The sequence below is a fragment of the Meleagris gallopavo genome, chromosome 4 (genome assembly GCF_905368555.1).
Source record: "Meleagris gallopavo chromosome 4, MGAL_WU_HG_1.1, whole genome shotgun sequence".
Lineage (NCBI taxonomy): Eukaryota > Metazoa > Chordata > Aves > Galliformes > Phasianidae > Meleagris > Meleagris gallopavo.
In genome coordinates, this window is record NC_139407.1 from 28,968,700 (window position 1) to 28,989,360 (window position 20,661).

Consider the following 20,661-nt stretch of genomic DNA (forward strand, 5'->3'; position numbering starts at 1 on the left):
GGATTTTTGTTGCAATTAGTAAACTTCAAGGCCCCACAGAGAAGCAAGATTGCAAAATGATGATTTTCTCATGTATACCAGTGCATGCAGCGTGCTGTGATGGTAACATCCTAAGCAATGCCTGTAAACTAACTTCATATAAAGTTGCCAAAGTGAGGGGTAACTGGGTTTCATGTGATGGGTCATATTAAATCTGAGAAAATTAGGTCTGCACTGAATAGAAAATACTGCCAGAAGTATTTGCAGTTAACCATTTATTTCCTCCAATAGTACAAGAAATATCAGCATATTTAGAGCTCAAGAAGGAATCTTTTTTTCCCAGGTAATTAGCAGTCCAGCAAATTTTCTCAAGAAAATGTTTGTGTGAGGACAATGGTTTTGGTTCAGAAGGTGAATGATGCTTGTGGCTGAGATTACTGAGATTAGGTGAATGTAGAAAGATAAGTTATCTGTGATCAGAACTTTCCCTGAAAATCCCAGGAGACAGAGTAACACAGAAAGATCCATGAATGTGCACAAAGTTGGATTTATTGCTATTCATGAAGCAGCTTGACACAATTTAAAGTAGTTTTAGCAATTCAAGACCACATCCCAAAATATCAGCCACGCGTATTTTTTTCAGTCTGCTATAGTGTATCATCATTTGTTTATACCTAGTCTTTGCTCTTTACCTGATTTTAAAACTTCAGTCATTTGCTACAGGAGCTGACACCCTTCTCTCCCATCCTCACATATTGAATGACCAACAAATAATGCACGGAGGTAAACAGCTCCTGGAGGTGCTTATTTGGCCTAAGCTAACTGTGCTTCTTGTATCTTGAGTCATTCTGGTAGCACCTCACAAACTGTCCCCCCCTAAGACTATGGGGCTGATCCACCTGCCTGAAAATGAAAGAGAACCAGACTTCTCTGCAGTGACCATTTGAAGCCAATTTGCATTGAACAACTTGCTCTTGGATTCAATTAAAAAAAAGAAAGAAGGAAAAGCTTTGTAAAACTAAACTGTTTTAGCAGTATAGCAATCATTCTTTGTTGTGATGCTTTAGAGGATTTAAGGCAGAACAGGCTGTTTCTGTGCAATTTAATAGAAATGAGGCTGGGAAACAACTTCTGATGCAAAAATCTGAGAATCTGGTCAACATCTAACACCAAACCTTAAAATCACGCAGATGAGGTGTATGTATTTCATTAATTTTAACAACCTCCATGCCCATTTAAACCAGATAAGTACTAGCCTAAAACTGAATATAAAAAATTTTCTCATCCTTTCCCAATTAGCTCCATGCAAAAAATCTAATTAAATATCTTTTAGCAGGAATCAGGAATTGAAGAGAGGCTTGGTTTGGTTTGGTTTTGTTTTTTTTCCACTTAATTAGAAGCTTTTTAATCTGCTAATTCTCTGAAAAAGGTATCCAGTAGTGCTTCCTCAGATACACTTCGGTTGGTGAATTAAATGGCTCATTTACTCTGAGTTAGCTGTTGAACTGTATACACTTAGGCTTCAGCTTTCACTAAGAGCTCAGAAGACGATAGGAATCATGGCTGCTTTTCTGCGCACCTCTGGATAAAATTTCTTCAGGTACAGCTTGTGTTTCTTTTGGGCCCAGAGAGACATCTGGATGACCATCAGGAAAGCAAAAATGCCGACTAATGAGTTAAAAGAAAAAGAAAAAAGAAAGGATCGTTTTCTTTTAGTGTTTGCTTCTGTGAGTATATGAGGGTTTACAAAACAGTCTGCAGTTTCTTCTGCACTTGGCTACTTTCTGCCCCTGCAGCATCCCTACATTTTCAGGTAATTTCCACGCCTGGACGTGCAGCACAAATATTTTTACCTTTTCAAACAAAACTTCATTATCTCTTTATTTTGTCAGAACAGAATTTAATCTGCTTCTGAAATTCCTCTTTTTTTTCACTTGTAAGCAAAGTGGGGCTACTTCTGTGAGTAACTTTTATTGGTTTCTATTTTGAAATGGAGAGAGAATTAAAAAGTGAATGTTCTGGAAAGCTCAGTCCCAGGGACCATATTTGTATAGGTATTTAGGTCTCTAAGGATGCAGGAAAATACTGAGCAAGATTTGCAGATGCTGCTAATCAGGTTGTTGTTATGAGCTGGTTGTTTGATATAAGCAAATGGAGAAATGTTAACAACTTGTGTGCATCTTTAGTCATTGGAACTACTAAGTATGTCTGTTTTCCTGTCCCTATTAGAAGTATCATTTCAGGTTTAAGTGAAACGAATGTTCCCTATATTAAAAATGTTTGACTGTAAATGAAATTACAATTTTTTTTTTAATTAAATTTCAAGGTTTTTCACTGTGAAAACTGAAGAAATAACAGTACTTCATAAAAAGCAGAGAGCATGTTTTGATCAAAGGAAGCTCATGGGGTATTTCAGTAGTGCTCATGCTCCCTACAGCTTTCCGAGGGGAGCACTTTGAAGGTCCATACAGTCATGTCACGAGGGAGATTTGATGGCAATATTTCACATGATGTAAGTTTGTGACACATTTTAGATTTACAGAAATCATCTCCGCAAATAGTTTTGAAGCTGTCTTTGTTCTGTTTCAAACCTACCTGGCAGGGTTTGTGTCATTACCGTGAAACTAATCCAAGACCCAACCTGTTGCAGAGGAAAAGACACTGTTAATTGTATATTTAAATAAAGCAAAAGGGAAAGCTTTTGGAAGTGACCGCTTCCCTAAGAGCTTTCCCTGGAAAAAGACCCTGACACTTGCACTCCACAGGGGAGAGGAAAAATGGCTGGAAAGGGATGGCCCAATGGGCTGGATGAGGGTGAAGGGGTGGGTGGTTAACTGTTTGATCTGTGGGGAGTCTGGAGTGCAGGTGAATATATACGTAGTCATGATAGTGGCATGAGGAAAGAGATCTGGTGGAGAAGCATTTGTGGGAACAAGGAGACTCTGAAACAGAGAACAGAATGGTTGGTGTACAGGGAAATGGATGGAGAGTGGCAGATGTGCTGAAACACAGTGTTATTCAATATAACAGCCCACCCTTTGCAAATAGGTAGGAGAAAGTTATGTACCTCATAAGTATAGTTGGGACAGGATACCAGCAAGAAGAGCCACGTGAAGGGGTTGTAGGTTGGACTTGGAAAACAGGCTTTGTTTCCTTTACAAAAGAGAGGGGGGAAAAAGCAAGAAAAAAACAAACATGGTTTTATTACAGGGAGGAGAATATGGCCTTCTAATAATTTGCCTGTGTAACAGGCATCACTTTGGCTGGCATTTCCAAAGTACAACTATAGTCAGAAAATGGTGTGAAATATTTGAGACAGAAAAAGCTGCATTTTTCCCAGTGAGAGCACTGTTTAGTGAGCCATGTGTTGGTTTTTACAGGAAAGGTTTAGCATGTCCAAAGGATAAAACCTTTGTTCAGAGAAAGAGAGAAACAAGTAGTTTAACGCGGAGTAGCCGGAAGGAGAGGCCTAAGGGCACTCTTCTGGGATATAAACGACGTGGCTGTCTTATTCAGCCTGACTCAGGAACATGAACCTGTCCCCTCTTGCATGCTCATCCTTCATCCTTGAGTAGAACAGGAAAACAACTCCAGGACTAAGAGCAAGGCTCTGTACACCAACAATTATGCTTATACACAGTGTGTTTCACTTTTGAGTTCTGGCAACAGCGCTATTTTTAATGCCTTTAGACACTGAGAATGCTAAAATCAAATAAGAATATTTTGCTTTTGGTTCTTTTAAACTGCTTTAGACTTCAGTGTATGAAGTTGATCTGTACCATGGTGAGGTATTTTCTTGAAAAGAATGCTGTTGTGAGTAATTACACTGTTATTATCTGAAAATATATTTTATTTTCCAGTATATGCAGTATATCTATCTGGTCTATATGCTTTTTATTCTCAAGGTACAAAAGATCATGAAAAACCCATGCTTGTAGCAGTGTTTAAGAGCCTGCACGTGCACACTTACATGCCCACATGTGGGTTTCTCTTTGTGTATTTGTACTTATCTGTATATGTATCTGTGCATGAGATGGTTATATCTATAGAAAGTCCGCAATATAGTTTTTAAACTTCTGAAACTGATTTCAAATGAAATTCTCTGTTGCCAGTTAATAGGATGCTTTAGAGAAATTCCGTGCTTAAATACATATTTAAATTGTAGGTTTTATAACTAAGATAAATTAGCTACAAGTTTTGGAACAACAACAGTGTTGCTAATGTTTCCTTGTCACCACATTTATTTTGAACACATTGCACTGATGGCAAGGCACCTACTTAATCTTTCTCTATTCTGTGCTTGTATATACATAAATTACTGTATATCAGTAGAAGACGGATAGGTTAAGCACACTTCAGTCTTTAATAGACAAATATAAAACAGACCTGAATGATTTTGGTGAGCTAATGCTACGTTGATAAAGTGATTTCCAGCTTCACACATCTGCAAGACATTAAAAACATATTTTCAGTTCAGCCAAAAATGATGGCTGTGTTACAGAGCATAACCAGAATCTCCACTCCACACTTAGTCTTTGCCTCCAGAACTATAGAATCATAGAACTGTAGAATGGCCTGAGTTTGAAGGGACCTTAAAGCCCATCCAGCTCCAACCCTCTATTGTGGGCCGGTTTGCCAACCACAACCTCAGACTGCTCAGGGCTTCTTCCAACAAAGATGTGTACCCCAGAAGGACTTCTGCACCCACCCCATGGGAAATGCATTCTATGCATTTCAGTGGTGACAGCGTAATTTCATTTTATATCGAAAGATGCCCTTATCGGAAAGAAAATTGTAGATAGCATTGCTGAAGAAAATTCTTCCCCCCTTTGGCAGAGATATTTCTGTGTTTTTTGTTTGGAAAGTTTAAACCAGATCTTCTATTAGCAAAGCTGTTATTCTGCATGAATAGGTAGTCATGGGTCTAACCCTGCAGTCCTTTTGTGTGATTTTTTTTTTCATTTACAGCTAACTGGCTATCATCTGTCATAAACACCAGATATAGAACGTTAAACTGGCAGAAAAGGAAATTCTGAGATAAGATGTTGTATCAGAAGTTATAATTCTATCCACAGCATTAGGTATTTCTGATTATGAGCTGGGAACATAATTGTTTATTATTACTTCAAAGAAAAAGGTTTCAAAGTTTAAAGAATTCATACTGACATTACAGAATCACAGAATATCCAGAGTTGGAAAGGACACAGAGGGACCATTATGTCCTACCCCCGGCTCCACACGGTACCCAAAATCAGACGCTATGAGAGTGTTGTCCAAATGCTTCTTGAGTTCTGGCAGCTCAGTGCCATGCCCACTGCCCTCTGGAGAAGAAACTTTTCCTTACACCCAACCCAATCCCCTCCCAGTGCATCTCCATGCCATTCCTTTGGGTTCTACCACCAGTTACTGTAGAGCAAAACAGATTCATGCTCTACAGATAACACCTACTAATTCCATAGTCAATTAAAAGTTTAAAAAGCAAAGGGCATTTCTGTAGGGATTCCTATTGTCTTACCTGACTCTACAGCTGGATTCTGCTCATAAGTAGCTCTTATGTCCTTGTTGAGAAATGTGGCTGGTAATGCTCGATGTCAAGAACTGCTTAAATGTCAGCTAGTCCTTAGTGTCTCAGAAATGTTAAATGTGGGGCAATGAAGAACTGCTGAAAGAAGCCTTGCCATCTTTATAATGTTGGACTGTTGAAGTCTACATAACATTTCCTATCTTTACAACCTTGTGAGATAACCATCCCAGCTTTGAGTAATTTCTCTAAATAGGAGAATCCTTCAGAAGAGCCTGCTGACACTCTTCCAATTACTCTGTACTGTTGTTTACAGCAGCTGCAGATGTATGCACTTAAATCAGGATATGTACTAAAGACATGTATTAAAGGCCTTAAAAGAGGAAAAATAAATCTTTCAAACATTTTATTCATAAGTTTTAGAATCCTCTGAAAACAGCTTCAAATCACTTTCTTTTGTATATTGCTGTTTTAAACTGTTGGGGAATCTGCCAGCACGAAGTCTGAAAGCGAAAGTTTGTGTTTCCATGGCTGTGAATTTCTCAAAAGAGCTGTAAGAATTCAGACAACAGACAGTTGCTGGTGCAGATCTGAAGGGGATGGCCCTATTTTATATCAAACACCCTCAACCAGGCTCTTCTCCGGGCTTCAGCATACACTTTTCCGTAGAAGTTTCAATAGAAAAGAATGGCTTTTTGTGAGCAGAGATTCTGTTATAAGTTAGTTTTACTGGTAGCACTGAATAGTCAGTTTGCTTGGCTTCAAGTAATCCCTGAACTTGGGAAGGCTTCAGGTACACCGCTACCCACCACAGCCGCCTGACCCTATAATAATGTGGGATTATTACAGCAGCTGCACAGCGCCAGCTGTTTGGGTGTGCAGACTCCTTCCTCAGAGCATCCTGTACGTCTTTGCTATACCTTATTTGCGCAGGAAAAGCTGAGGACTGCATGGCCAAACCCCAGACAAGTACTGCCAGAACTGTGGTCTTTAAGGGTTCTGATTTAGGAAAGCATTCAAATTTTAATAAGGGGTTGTTTGAATGCATCTCTGAACAGTGTTTGCCTGAAGGACAAAGATGCATTACTGTGTCCTCTTGCTGTTTTATTTCTGTAAATTGATCTGCAGCTGATTTTTAAAGAGGCTGAATGCTTCAGTTACCTATGCTTGTTCGGGTAGTTAATACTCAGCCTATTTCCAACTGCAATGCCAGTAGAGGACAGAAGAGAATATACACGTGAGAATTTCTTACTCAGCCTCTGTCTCAGGACAATAGGTTCATTGAAACATCATGTTCAGCAAGTGCTGCACTCTGAGTGATCTGTGGTTGAAGCTATGCATTTTCTTTTATTTCACATGAAGAACCTACTGAACTTCTCCCCCTCACCATCTAATTTACAGGCATTTAATTCTCTCAAGAGGCAATTTCTTTCAATTTGTGTTGAATGCGGGCATCTTAGAAAAGTTTTCTCATAAATGAATCAGGTGAATTATTTCTTACGAAGACCTCCAAGGACATCAGTCTTCTAAAGCCACCCTGACTGCTCATGGCATCACTCTGTTTTCATGAGACCAAAATGCTCACAGCCAGCATTTCTGCCCAAAATGGAAAGCTGCCCAAATACCAGGAAGTACCCTTATCTGAAGGACATAGTTAGTGGGCACAGTGGTGGTGGGCTGACAGTTGGATTAGATGATCTTAGTGGTCTTATCCAATCCTAATGATTCTATGATCTCCTTCCAATCTGCTGAAAAATATAAACGCAACACCTGAAAAGGGGTTTATCTAATTATAGCTAATTATACACAAAGGCAAGCTCAAAACTGCTGAAAAACAAATGCTGCCAAAAAATCCTTCATCTCCTGCACTCTCCTTGGCTTCACCCATTCTGGGAGGGATGATTAAATCTTTCAGGGTATGCATTACTACTTCTAACTCTGCTTAGGATAGCTTCTTCTGTTTTAGAGCCTTCAAGTTCCAATCTGTCTAAATATTAGTGTTTTGCATGATTATGACTCTGACATATTTCTCACTGCTCTCACATACAATGCATTACATTAAGGCAAATAATACTAGGAGACTTGCTGGCCCAGAAACCTTAATATCCTTAATATAACTAATTCCAGTCAAATGACACAGGACTGCAGAAGTGGACCTGTATAAATAGACATGCATAGCAGCATTACTGCATTTTGCTAAACCACGAGTTCTTCCTATTGCAGAATAATTTATAAAAGTTTTACTTTACACTTACCAGAAAAGCAAGGGCAGCAAGAGAAACTTGTCTGTGGCCAAATGCTAGAAAATAGAATGAAATTATAAATTGAATTTTACAGTATGCACATGGTTTGCTATGGGTGAAATTAATCTAGTGCTGAGAAGCAGAAATACGTCTTTCCTGACAGAGTCTGCATAAAGAGTGGATATTATCACACAATATGAAGACAATGCAAATAGTATAGTCACTCCAGAAATGCCAGTCTCTTCACCACTGATCCCAAGGTAATTTTCACCTAACTTTTTCTAATATTTGCCAGCTTCCTACATTCAATTGCTTTGTTAAAGCAGTTGGTGTTGTTATATTCCTTGGAAAGGTATGAGAAGGAAAAAAGTGAACGTCAATGGAAGAAACAGGCTGGAAATAGCAGTTCTGTCCATATGACTTCCTGTACCCAGCCTTCTATCTCCATTAGCAGTACTGTAGGGTGTTCGTCTCCAAAGATTACAATTTTCCTACAAACTGTGGTCACGACTGAAGGCCACAAAACATGTGCATGTCCCTCACTCCACTGAACAAGATTCCTCAAGCCTTTACGTTTGAGAACCCTTTTTCTCTGACTGGTACACAACTCCTCTATGTTGTCAAGGGCATATCCTAAAAATTCTTCCCAGAACAGGTAGCACTTAGCAGCAGCTGAGCATGTAGCTGCTAAACAGATGTTCTTCATAGGCCCTTTGTCAGCCTGGTTTAGTGTACAGCTCCTCCTTGCCTTTATTTATCTGTCCCCAATATGACCATCTGTGGATATGGCTGTAGAGGTCACCATCTCCAGCATCCAGAACAATCCTTATCTTTTTTTTTTTTTACTAATACATGCCAAAGAGGTGGTGATCCAGCATTGACCATATTTACCTATCAGTGTTGTTTTAAAGAAGTGGCAAACAATTAGACATTAAAGGTATAAACCTGGTGTCTGGCTTCAAGCTGCACCTACTGAACTGATGGTCCCGGCAGGTAAAAACATGTCTTGGAAACCTTCAGCCTTGTTTGCATCATTACTGTTAAAGCCACACCAAATTCAAATATCTTCTAATGAACCACAGCAAATTAAAATAGAATTTATGTTCTATTTTGAAAGGATCTGGGGCCAGAACATCTACTGATTTTGTAGGATTTGAGGTTGCTCACCAAAAACTTCTTAAAACCAAGGTCAGTTTTGTGCTCTGCTTATACATACACGGTGGCGTATATCGGGGATGGTTGATGTAATATGCAATCCAAGAAGTGAATCCCCAGTAAAAGACACAGCCCTGGAATGGACAAAAAACATATATATATATATTTTTTTGTTGTTAGAAAGGGTGATAAACACGTATGAACTGTAACTATAAATTCTACTATGTACAAAACCCAAATGACTACTGAAAGGCTTTGCAGCTGCTTCTTGAGAATATACAGAATATAGATCTTCTAAGATGTTATGAAGCCACTAAAAATAAATTAAAAAAAAAGGATGCACTGTGTAAATTTTTCAGTGCCTGTTGAATGTTTTTCATCCCTGTTGTAGGAACTGACATTTGTTTTCTTCTCCTTATTTGATTCTTGCACTGAAGGGCATATTTCTCTGAGTAGAACTATTAAAAGCCTAGGGCTGGTTAAAAGAGTTGAGCTGTGACAATACCATAAACTTAGCATTTCCAGGCAAGATAGATCTAGCCAAACAGAACACTAAACCAGCTGAGATAATAAAGAGCAAAATCAAATAAACCAATTTTAACCCTGCTGAAAAAAGGTGTGCAGTGCCTTTGAGCTACATGTCATCTACCAGCGTGGATTCAGCTCTGCTACATCGACTTGTGAAAAAGCAGCACCCCAACTTTGCCTGGTGACCAAAGGCTTGGGAAGGCCTCAGCAGAGATAATCTGATTGTGTTCCTGTCCTTTTTAAGGGTCACATCTCTCATCCTTTCTACAAGGGAGAAGTCCATACTCACCAGCCCACCAACTGAGACAATCATGGAGACTGGATAAAGCTTTTCTATGTGTCCACACTGTACCATCTCAGGGAGAGCAGTGAGCTGGGGCTGGCTACAGCTCCATCCCAAAGTATGGGAGCAGGCTTTCTCTTTATAATTTTTCTATGCCTTTTGTAGAAAGTGCATTAATCACAGACACATGGGAATAAGTTACTGTGGGTCTTTAATTCCCACATGCATGAATCACTTTAGAAGCAGCACTGGCTCCAAAGCCATGTAGGTGCTCTAGCTTATATACCTCTTTATTGTTTTTTTTGTATTGCATCACAGCATTCATGGCTGGGATTCTCATTAGCACTTTTCTGAGTCAAGTCGCCTATCCTGGCCGTATGTTTATCACCTTCACTGAAATGCTCTATGTATTGCAGAACTTTCAAGGAAGGCTCTTTCCGCATGGGGAAATGGGGTGATGCAAAATGAGTTTTGAATACGTGAAATAAAAGGAAGGAGAGCCTGTGAGATAATGATACATGGCTGCAGTTCAGGAGACAGAAGACTTTAGGCAGCTTGATATCTTCTTTCCTGGTGCTTCCATTTATAGAATAAGGGATATATTTATAATTTATTTGTAACTTCATTTTAACTTCCTAATGCAAAGGCTGTCTCTTACTCTGTATTTATATTGCACCAAGGAAGTGGAGTGTGATACTGTCAGCATTGTTCATTGTTGCAGCACCGTATCTCATAATAAAATAGCATTCAATCTGAAAAATATCCTGACATGACAACCAGCCCCTTGGGTGGATGAATCAAAGTGGACACTGACATGCAGTAGCTAAAACGGACATTGATTTCAGTTCATGTTCCTGGGGACAAGGCCCTGAGATTTTTTGCTATATTTATATTTTGACTAATCATTATTTATTGAGCTAGAAAATAAACTATTTTTTATTTTCCTATCTTCTTCCAAGGTTGCCTCAATGTGAGGATATTCTCTCTTACACAAAATGAGATACACAGTCACCTTTATCATATTTTTCAGAGGAGTGTGCTCTCCAGAAAACTTGTGAACAAATAACGTCTCCAGAAGATGTCTGACGTAGTGCAAACAATGGCAGAAGCAAGCCAAGCTGGAAGAAAAAAAAAAAAAGAAGAAATAAAGGAAATGAAGGTAAATGAAAGATTGATTTTTATTATTTCACAGTTTAATGACACAAAAAGAGTTAAGGACTAATATTCTTAAACAGTGAAATCGTGAGATTTAAGATTTTGTCTTAATTGAAGCATCTGGAATCAAAGATTAATGGAATAATTTTTCAGTACTATACAAAGTTGCCTTCATTTTGCATAGGAACAGCTTCTTTTTACTAGCCTTGAATTAAAAAGAGCTCCTCGAGCTCTCAGTGTGATGCATCGCCCTGACAGGACATTAAAGCAGGACAGCTGTGTATACAAGCAGACATCTGCCGTGCTTTTCCAAAAGAAGTCTCCCATGTTTTAAGGCTACCTTAATGTTCCTGCAGGATGTGTCTGACATTTAAAAACATTCTGAATAGCTTCTGAATGGTTTCCTTGTCCTTTGCCAACTTGACAAGCTGCATGGCAGTAGTTTGTATTTCATTTCCTTACGGACACAAAATGAGATTTTGTTGCAAAGTTAATCCATTCTGATGAGTTTTTTGTTCCCTGTTACAAAGAACTGAAGTAATTGTTGTAGAAATTATTATACTGATTCTCTTTTGAGGAAGATTATGAAGCAATATCAGGTGCTGCTGATTTGCTTCAGAGAATGAGTTGAAGCTCTTAGAGACTGAGCTTCAAAAACAAATGTCAAGAGTGATTTCTTGTGGTATTTTATCTTAGTTACATTTACCGTACTACCAGAGTCTGTCTCAGTGCAAACCAATTATAAAACATAAATGAAAAGTGGTTTTCTGCATGTGAAATCCCAAATACTTTTATGCATCTTGTATGGTATCCAAAGTCAAAGATTAAACAATTTCAAAGTAATTAAACCAGAGAGATTTGAGCTAAGAAAATTTCAAATGATTAACTACTTAACCAAAGGCCAGAGCAAACTTCCAGCTTTGCTGGGAATTTTAAAATTAATTTGGCTTAAGATGTGGACCTCAAACGTGCATCCATTAAGGAGCAGTCACTTCAATGATTCTGAATACCTCCTGCCTGGTTGAACTTTTTTCTGAAATTTGTCTGTTCCGAGCTACTGAAAACTATCTCTTCTAAGTAAATGAGCAAAAGAAGGAAGGCTTTGGCTTGGAATTCAGCTATTCTGTATTCTCATTCCCACTAAGTTCCTTAGCTTCTCTCCAAGCCTCTGTTTCTCCATCTGTGAATGGCAGCATCACTCAGTGTGTTTCTCTGCTGTATACCAGCTCCCTCAATCCTGCAATTACAGTATAGAAAAAGAATGCTAGAGGAAAGCTGCATTATTTCTTCAGGCTTCCTGTGTACCCTTTCTATTCCAGCGTTCTTGGTTTTCCTTGACCACTTTTTACCCTCCCTCCCACTAATGCTCCCAGAATGAGGAGAATCAAACTCAACTGCATTCCTTAGTGTGAGAATTCCCACCGTGGTGCAGAGCCTGGAGCCTTCTTGGCAGCTACCATGCTTTACTGCTTGCCACTTTCTCATCTGTAGCAGTTCTTGATCTCTCTCATCAAGCAGATCTCTTCTAGAATCCTGCAAAATGCTTGGAACTGTCTGAGATCCTCAAAGTTTATACTGGTTGACTGTCATCTCTTCATTTCTTTTCGATTCTAGCAGACTAACCAGGCCACATTTGATAGAATGGAATCATAGAATCATTAAGATTGGAAAGACCACTAGATGATCTAGTCCAACCATCAACCCATTTCCTTGTGGTCAGCAACTACTGTATCATACCTGAGCTGTTTTGTTTTTCTTTACCATTACAGTGATGGAGAGAAGCAAAGGTGCCAGATTTCTGCTTCTGTATTTATGCTCCTTTTTTTTTTTTCCTGTACAGGTAGATACAGTATGCACTTTTCACTCTTCTGTAATACTGGCTGAGCTCTCACTTGTGTTTGTCACTTGAATGTTTTATTTCTTAAAACTCTCAGAACTCACAGATGTATTGCGTGACCCTGAAGAACAACTACGCTTTGAAGAGCTTAGTTTCAAAAAACAGATTAATAGTTCTGAATTCCTGTGGTGCTTCTCTTGAGTTTCTCAGTTGTTCATGACCTGGCTATTGGCAAGCAAACCTCTTCAAACTCCTTATTCTTACCTGGGTGAGAGCTGTGCTGTATGCTGGCACTACCCAGCTTCAAGTAGGAGGGCACTGGGAAAAGACTGAGGGGTAGAATACCTGAAGTTTTATCTTCTTCTCTCTGTCAAGTGTGGCTTTGGGTCTACTACCCTGTGATTATTATTTAACCTCCTGTTCAGGCTGTGTGTCTAGAGTGCGAACAATTAGGGGCATATACTACATCTCCCATTGCAAGCAGATGCAGTGACCATTGCAACTGTAACTCTATTTTTAGTCAGGCTTGAAGAGAACAATCTGCAACTCTGAACTCTGGAACCAGTCTAGCTGAGAAGGAGTGCTGCCTCCCACCCCGTCCTGGATACCCAGCCACCATCCACCCCTCCAGCTCTCTGTCCCCAGGACATGATTCACGAGTGTCACTTACTGCACCACTGGGTGGCGGAAGTTCTTCGTAGTTTCCACTTGATCATAAATAGTTGAGAGACGAATGTAAAAGAGCAGGTATATTAGTAGAGGCCCGGTATATTCTGTTAGAAAAAACTAGGAATGAAAAATAAAATAGCTGGATCAGAGTGGGAAATTTCACCAATAAAGGCATGAGAAAAAGAAAGATCCTATCCACAACACCCATTCATCCTTCAAATGTTATTTCAGCTTAATTTTGAGGACATAAACAACATCTAGGTATTTTTTTCCTGTCTCTTTAGCAAAGGAGTAAAGTCCATCTAGCAAATGAGTGAGATTTCTGTGCAGAATATTAACCCAGTCACAAAGATTTTGTGGAAGATGGTGAAAATCACAGTTATCTTTATACTTTTGGCTGTGCCATCAAATGCCAATTTTGAATGTAAATACCACTGCAAATGAAGGCTCAGAAACTGAAGGCAAGTTGTGTTTTGCTGGTGGTTTTTTGTTGTTGTTTTTTTGGGGGGGAGGTTTTTTTGGGTTTTTTGGAGGGTTTTTTTTTTTGGTTACATGATACATCAGTTTACAGCCAACAGTGTATGAGAGAAGGAAATGTAGCTCTGAATCTCGGTTGCTTGCAGAGTCCTCTGGAAGTGAGAGATCATGGCTCAATATTTGGTGGTGGGTGGAAGAGTGAAGCCAATCTGCCTGATGTATGATGCTTGGAACCTCTGTTCAGTGATGTTCAAAGCTTCCCTGTGCAGGCATCCACAGAAGCAACCTGCATGGATTACAGAATCCTACGTGTTTATGAGGGCCGGTAACTGACAAATCATAACTCAAGTGCATCGTATTGCTTAAGGGGTAAAGATGTCTAACTAACAGGCTAGGGGAGCTACTTGTGCTGCTGTAGAACTGTAACAGGTGAATACCTATGGCTTAAGGGAGCAACACTCAATTTAGACTAACCTTCTCAAAAATAGAATTTGGCAGGCACTCTGACCCTCAGTGCACTGTTTCTCTTATCTCTCTTCTTAAGAGATTTGAAAGAAAATATTCTCATCTGAAATATTCTGCAAATAGATTTTGTTGCTTTGGGATCCCCAGCATTGTTTTATTTTCCCCTACTACAGGGGGAAGCTTTGGAAATGTTGGCCTTTAATAGCTGGACTGTCTCCAAAAGTAAGAGAGTTGAACATTCTCTAGAGGAGAAATGTCGAATTCTTTTTTCCACAGGATACTGTGACTTCTGTGCTATGTTTAGACTGCGTAATCCCAAGAGCAGTAACGCATGTGTGCCTTTGAGCATGGAAACATTTCATCAAGGCTAGTCTGGGAGCCCACATCATTGCAGAACACACCACAGCTATGGGATTATTGGATTTTCATCTTATTAACAGTTGCACTGGTCTATTCCCAACAATTTAGGGACTCACTGCACTAAGTATTCTACAAATACTGTAGGAATCTGCCTCTGCTGTTAAAACCTAATACATAAAATATAGGCATTGATGGATCCAACACATTAATCGCCCAGGTGGAGACACGAGGTCTAGGATCAGCTGTGAGATTTGCAATCAAAGTATGTATTGTCTGACCAGCAGAGCTGTATTTGCCTTTTCATGACTGCATCATATTGCTAGAACATAGTTGAGATTATTAGAGTTCACTTTTTAGAAGATGAGGTTCCTTTTTTTTTTTCGACATGTTGGATGAGTTCCACTCTGTTTCCCTCTGCTCCATCTCCCATCTGCAACTTCTGCTCTCCTTCTCTATCCCATTGATTTTAAATTCACTGAAAGTGAAAAGTGAGTTCCAGAGAAACTCTGCTACCAATACTACAAGTTCAAGCAAGTGGAAGGGAAAGTAGTCTTAAATTAACACCAAAATGCAATCAGTTCTAACCACTGACAATCAAAGACAAGCACCATCCTTTTACTATTGATCTTCAGTGAATATTTATCTTCTGCAGAAATGCTGAAACAGCCAATATTCAGAAGAAAATTACTTTTTCTTTACCATCCTGTGGGCCTGCCTAGATTATTAGGTGCAGCCAGACATGGTGGTCCGTAATAAACACAAAGGTCTTTTTCTGAAGGAGTGCTATATCTCTATTACAATGTTCATAGCTCAAAAGAATTCAATTCATTAACTCCCTGAAGAAACTGTCCCTTTTTTTTCCCACATCTGTACACTCTATGTTTCTTATTTCATATCACGCATGTTGTCCATTTCTCTTATCCTTCTCCTATCTTTTCAAGTGTCTGGCATTATGTCCTGTAGTTAGGCTAATAGAGAAGTTTCCAATCTGCTCATGTCCATTTCCATCATTCAAGAGATGATGGGAGAATTGGGAAAATAATTGCCAAACAGCGATGGATTCTGCTTGAGCAGAATGGTACTACCTCCTTCCCTAGAGTTTCCAAAGGCCCATCTCTTTTTTAATCCTTTGTTCAGGTTATCGTGCCCATAACACCTTGCTAAACTAAGTAACGACCAGGTCAGGAGTTATAATCCCACACTTTGTGAGGCAGAGGGTATATAGAGGGAGAGATGAATACGATAGAGGTAAAAGGAGGTGTTTAAAGGGTTTTGTTCTCTGTAGTGCAGAGGGAATGAGAGATGAATTTCCTGGCTGGTGGGCACAGCTGGCGTAATGTCTGACACTGTCCCAACAGGATGACTGCAGGGGGTGGAAGGATTTCTGATGTGAGTTAATAGCATATTGTGTACGGTTTGGGAAAAGGCAGGAAAGAACAAAAGGAAACTATAAATAGAGGGAATGGAGTGGAAAAAGCCTGAATAATGTGCAAGAGAACCTTCACAAACAAACAGCCCATGGATTAGCAATCTTCAGATGAAGGCATCAGCTAATTCCTTTCTGTAATGTTTACGACTTGCCCTTTCTGTAATCCTGCACAATGCACCAAAGCTTGTATCATGTTGCCTTTTGGCATAGTCTTACATTATCTCATGTATGACAGGCTGCAGAGTGGATCTGAGAAAAGGCCATACAACCTTTGCCATGCTGTTCCATTCCCATAACTTGTTCCATCTCATGTAGGGGCAGTTTCCCAGTTTATTGGTGCTGGTGGTGATAGTTTCTTGTCCACTGCCAACACGGCAGCTTGTTTCAAGCAGGGGAAGTGATGTCTGTGGTGTGAAGGCAATCCCTGAAGCACAACAAGGACTTTGGGCCACTGCATGAAGCTCTTAGCACAGCAAGAGGTAGACGAAAAAGCTTAAGCATGTCCTGGGCAACTTGGATGGAAAAACAGCTGCAGGACATAAATTATCAAACAGATGGAGCATAGTTTCTCAATAAATGTGAGACAAAGGCATTGGTCACAGGTTTGAGCCTGGGTCAGACTGAGACATTATGTGTGCATAAGGGGGAGGATCTGCTGGTACTACAAAGACTGTTGCTTTGTGCATGTGTACAGAAGGCAGCTGGGATTTCTGAGAAACCAGAGAGAAAAAGACAGTCCAATATCCCCAAGTTCCCAAATCACATTAAACTTAGCATCTAACTCCCTTAGACTCACTGTACAATTTCAGCGTCATGTATTCTTGAGCTAATAATCATTAAGAAACTTCATTATTTCTACTTTGTATGCTGTGGTGTCTCATTAATGGACATATAGTTACCTGGGGATGATAATGGCATCATTTTAACTTCATCTTTCAATCTTTGCCTTTTAAAATTTGTTGTATTTTCATGTCTGCAAAAATCCTCAGCAGCAGTAAAATCAGGTAGTAAAATCCTGAAAGGCTTCTTCAATATTTAGTGATTTTTGGTCCAGTTTTCACGGAACTGGCTGATCCATTCTACGAAACTTGAACAGTGCACACAGAGACACCTAAAGCTTCCCTCGTCTGGGCAGATTTCACAGCGACTCAGTATTTACGAGTATTTAAGGCTGCATTGCAATACTTATTGCAAATACCAGAGAATAGGAATGGATTTGCTGTAGGGTTTTATAGGCAAATTGCAGCTGACTCGGGAGCTGGAGAGTAAACAGTGATAGATGGCTCTGCTACCTGAGCCTGTGCTTCCTGCAAGGGAAAAGGCTGAGGAAATCACTGCTTCCTCCCATCTTTTCTTCCAAGTCCAAGCTGTCTGCACTAAAATCTGCCCTAAAATTTGTATTCATCATCTGCTATGTAGACATCTGAATGAAATGGTGCTTATAAACACCTTGCTGCTACTAATAACCTCAACTAGCTCTTCCACAGCTCTTTTCATCCAGAAGCCTCAAAGCGCTTTGTAAAAGAGGGAAATACTATTATTTTCTTGGCACGGAGATGGAACATGAGATACAGAGAAATTCAGTCAAGGTCATCACACAAGGTAGGCAAAGAACCTCACTCTCTCAAACTATGGGTCACTCTTTGTGCTCGCCCCACCCACAGTGCAGGGTTGGACAAAACTTCTCCATACAAAATAATTTTGACAGACTTAGCACATTTTAGAGGGACTAAAGCTTCTCACAACTTTGTGTAAAGACTGACAAACTGCAGGTGTCCCTTGTTTCTCTGATTACACACCGGACAGGGGCTACACTTATACACGGAGTCGCCCCTGGCTCCTTTAGCAGCAGAATTGGTGTAAGCATCAAGCTGTGTATAACAGCAAAAAAAAACCAGCTTGCTCTTTTTATGTTTAACGAATTCCCTCCACCTTCTCTTTGCACGTTAAGCAGTAAAAACTCAAGAGTATTAGTATAAACACCTAACTATGGGTTATGCAGCCTTTGTTTTGCTCAAATAAGCATTTGCCTATCTTACAATTAGTTTTCCTAGTAGCTCTCAACTCACTTTGGTGGCTGAAGAACGGATGTCCTGGCATGGTTCATCACAAGCTGGTGGCATTTGTTGCCGAGACCAGAAGATAGAATTGCAATAGTGTTTGCCATATTAGAAACAGCATCTGAGTAATCCCAATCGACCAGTTGCATCATCTAGGCAAAGGTCTCCTTTTCCTTTATCAGTTCATTTAGTGCTGCCACTGGGCAGTAACATAAAGCCACAAATATATGGCCCAAGGAAAAGCACAAAGAAAATATGTAATAAAAGGCAAGAAATGCAAATGCAAGCTGCTCTCTCTCGATAACCCTGGAGGTTGAAAGCTATTAGACTTAATTAAATGAAAAATAAAAACAATCTTGTGTGGGCAGTTTGCCTTTGTGAAAAGTTACAGTGTTGTGCAAGTTCCCACAATTTGACTCCAAGCAGTCCAAGACTTGGCCAGCTGTACCAAGGTAGAGCAATGCTCACTATGCACGGCATCTTGCATTTAAGCAGAAAGCTCTACCAGGCAAAGACTGCTAGCTGTACTGTATTTGTATTACAAATAATTATGGTAGGAAACGTAGCTGTAGAAGAAATAGTGACTTTTTTTTTTCCTGGAGATTTTCTATGATTAAATTCTCTATTGATCCAAGAGGTTAAGCAATCAGAAAAGGTTTGGGAAGTTCTTTCTCCTTGGCAATCTGTGCTGTAGCCATTCTTAAGCTGCCAACAGATTTGCATGGACCCACTTGTTCTGTTTCTTTGGCACTCACAGTTCTATGGAAGGGTTACTCAGATGGGAGGATCCTGTCCCACAGCTGTATTTGAATTGGCCAAAAAATTTGCAAGGTCTGTTAAGTGTCCGGTAAGAAATACATTCTCCACCTATCCATCCTGTACAGCCTCAGCTGTTTCTCCTAACTTGAGCTCAGATTCTTTCCTAACCAATGATCTTTCAAGTTTTCTTTCATTTATCTTCTTCTCATTGATCCATGTTTGCTGGGAGTCCCAGACCTTCCACTCCTCCAATTTCCCCAGACCTCTCAGGCTTAGGTGTTAGTTTCTACATTTCTAAGTTTAGCAGATTCTTTTTGCATAGAAAAAAATATTGAAATTATTCCAGGGAAAAAAAAAAAAAGTGTATATTTTATATATATAAAATCCTAAACCTCCTAAATACGGTTCCATTTTTTTTTCAGCCAGCTTTATCACAGAATCATTACAGTTGGAAAAGACCACCAAAGTCATTGAGTCCAACCATCATAGCATCATTATGGTTTACTTAAACAAATTTATTGAAGTAGTAAACTCAGAATAATTTTTTTTTTTTCTTGATTATTTGTGGGTACCACAGAGCTGTGTGGAATCAATCATATAAGGAGGGTTTATAGTGTGTATACAAGAGGGGTGCAAACATAGAGGAAAAATAGTACAAACTTAGCTACAGTCTAAGCAAATGGAGCAGTTCTGCTGCCAGCCTCAGTATTTTAAGGCTCCCAGGGGTCAAAGTATTTAAGCAATCCTTAATTTTAACTCAGTTACAAAAAATATTTACTGAAGTACTGTGTTTCAGGGTTAATCTTTCTTACAAAATTCACAGACTTGGAGATGAAATATATTTTTCACAGTTCTGTGCTGTTTTCTCAGTTCTATTTCAATCCTTCTGGTAGCCAGCCCAGGCAGCAACTAAAAAACAGAAGCTGATAAATCAGAAACTGCAATTGCTGCTCAAATAAGGAAAGCTTTAGCACGAGCCTTAGTTTCAGCAGGAAGAATGTTGGTTTTTTTTCTTCTTTTTGACAAAGGCAGTAGCATGTATTTCTAGCAGTAAAATGTCAATAATGTTTCCAGAAGTCACATTGTATGGGAACTGCTGAGTCATGGCCTGAACCACTGATGGATCACCTGAGGCAAGGACTGGATCAGCATTGGGAGCACAGGTGAAGGTAATTCAGCTGTGCAACCAGAAGGGGTAGAACCTGGCTCCGCCCCTCCTAGACCCCATTTAAGGGCTGACTGCCACTAAGGGAGGATCTTTTCTGGAGATCCCTTCTTTGTGGAGTTTTTCATTGTGAGCCTAAATCTTTGAATACAGGTGAGCATGCTTTCTGTTTGTTCCTTTTCCATCTCACTATGATACTCTTTCCAACTGTGCATTTGTTAACTTTACACACGTGCTGCACTGCAATATAGAAAAAGAGGTCTCTGTCAAACATGCTTAGACCCCAAATAGGACAAACTTAAAACAAAAGCTTATCACTCCAGTGGTGGGAATTTCCAGCACCTGTGGGAGTACGGTCTCTGTAGGAGACATACAAACTGCAAACTCAGCTTTTGTTTGTGTCTTTGCAGCATTGGGTAGCACATTTCAGGTATACCTGCCAGGTGGAATAAGGGAATTGATAATGTACAGAAGAGAAGTGTGTGCTTCAGCTAATGTTTGTCTTACAAAAAAGAAAGCATGTCAGGGGGAATTTTTTACTGAGGGAGTGCTGAGGCTCTGGCACAGGCTGCCCGG

General features: G+C 39.7%; 1 protein-coding gene and 1 long non-coding RNA gene across 6 annotated transcripts in view; one reads left to right on the forward strand and one right to left on the reverse strand.

Moving 5' to 3' along the window:
- Nucleotides 1-506: 506 nt before the first annotated feature.
- Nucleotides 507-20,661, reverse strand: part of TECRL (trans-2,3-enoyl-CoA reductase like) — a 51,795-nt gene continuing 31,640 nt past the window's right edge. For 2 of the 4 annotated variants that reach the window (XM_085222631.1, XM_085222630.1), the window contains exons 5-12: nt 13,372-13,487; nt 10,722-10,827; nt 8,960-9,032; nt 7,756-7,799; nt 4,366-4,423; nt 3,047-3,132; nt 2,575-2,620; nt 507-1,647 (exon numbers count right to left, since the gene is read on the reverse strand). In XM_085222631.1, the coding sequence (XP_085078757.1) occupies nt 1,520-1,647; nt 2,575-2,620; nt 3,047-3,132; nt 4,366-4,423; nt 7,756-7,799; nt 8,960-9,032; nt 10,722-10,827; nt 13,372-13,487 (657 nt within the window). In that variant the 3' untranslated portion in view covers nt 507-1,519. Of the gene's footprint in view, nt 1,648-2,574; nt 2,621-3,046; nt 3,133-4,365; nt 4,424-5,891; nt 7,249-7,755; nt 7,800-8,910; nt 9,033-10,721; nt 10,828-13,371; nt 13,488-20,661 lie in introns of those variants that run through there. The other 2 variants (XM_085222633.1, XM_085222632.1) reach the window with 2 other exon arrangements.
- Nucleotides 19,351-20,661, forward strand: part of LOC104910599 (uncharacterized) — a 32,730-nt gene continuing 31,419 nt past the window's right edge. The window contains exon 1 of one of the 2 annotated variants that reach the window (XR_793220.4): nt 19,351-20,238. This is a non-coding gene — a long non-coding RNA (uncharacterized LOC104910599). The remainder of the gene's footprint in view (nt 20,239-20,661) is intronic. The other variant, XR_014882966.1, reaches the window with a different exon arrangement.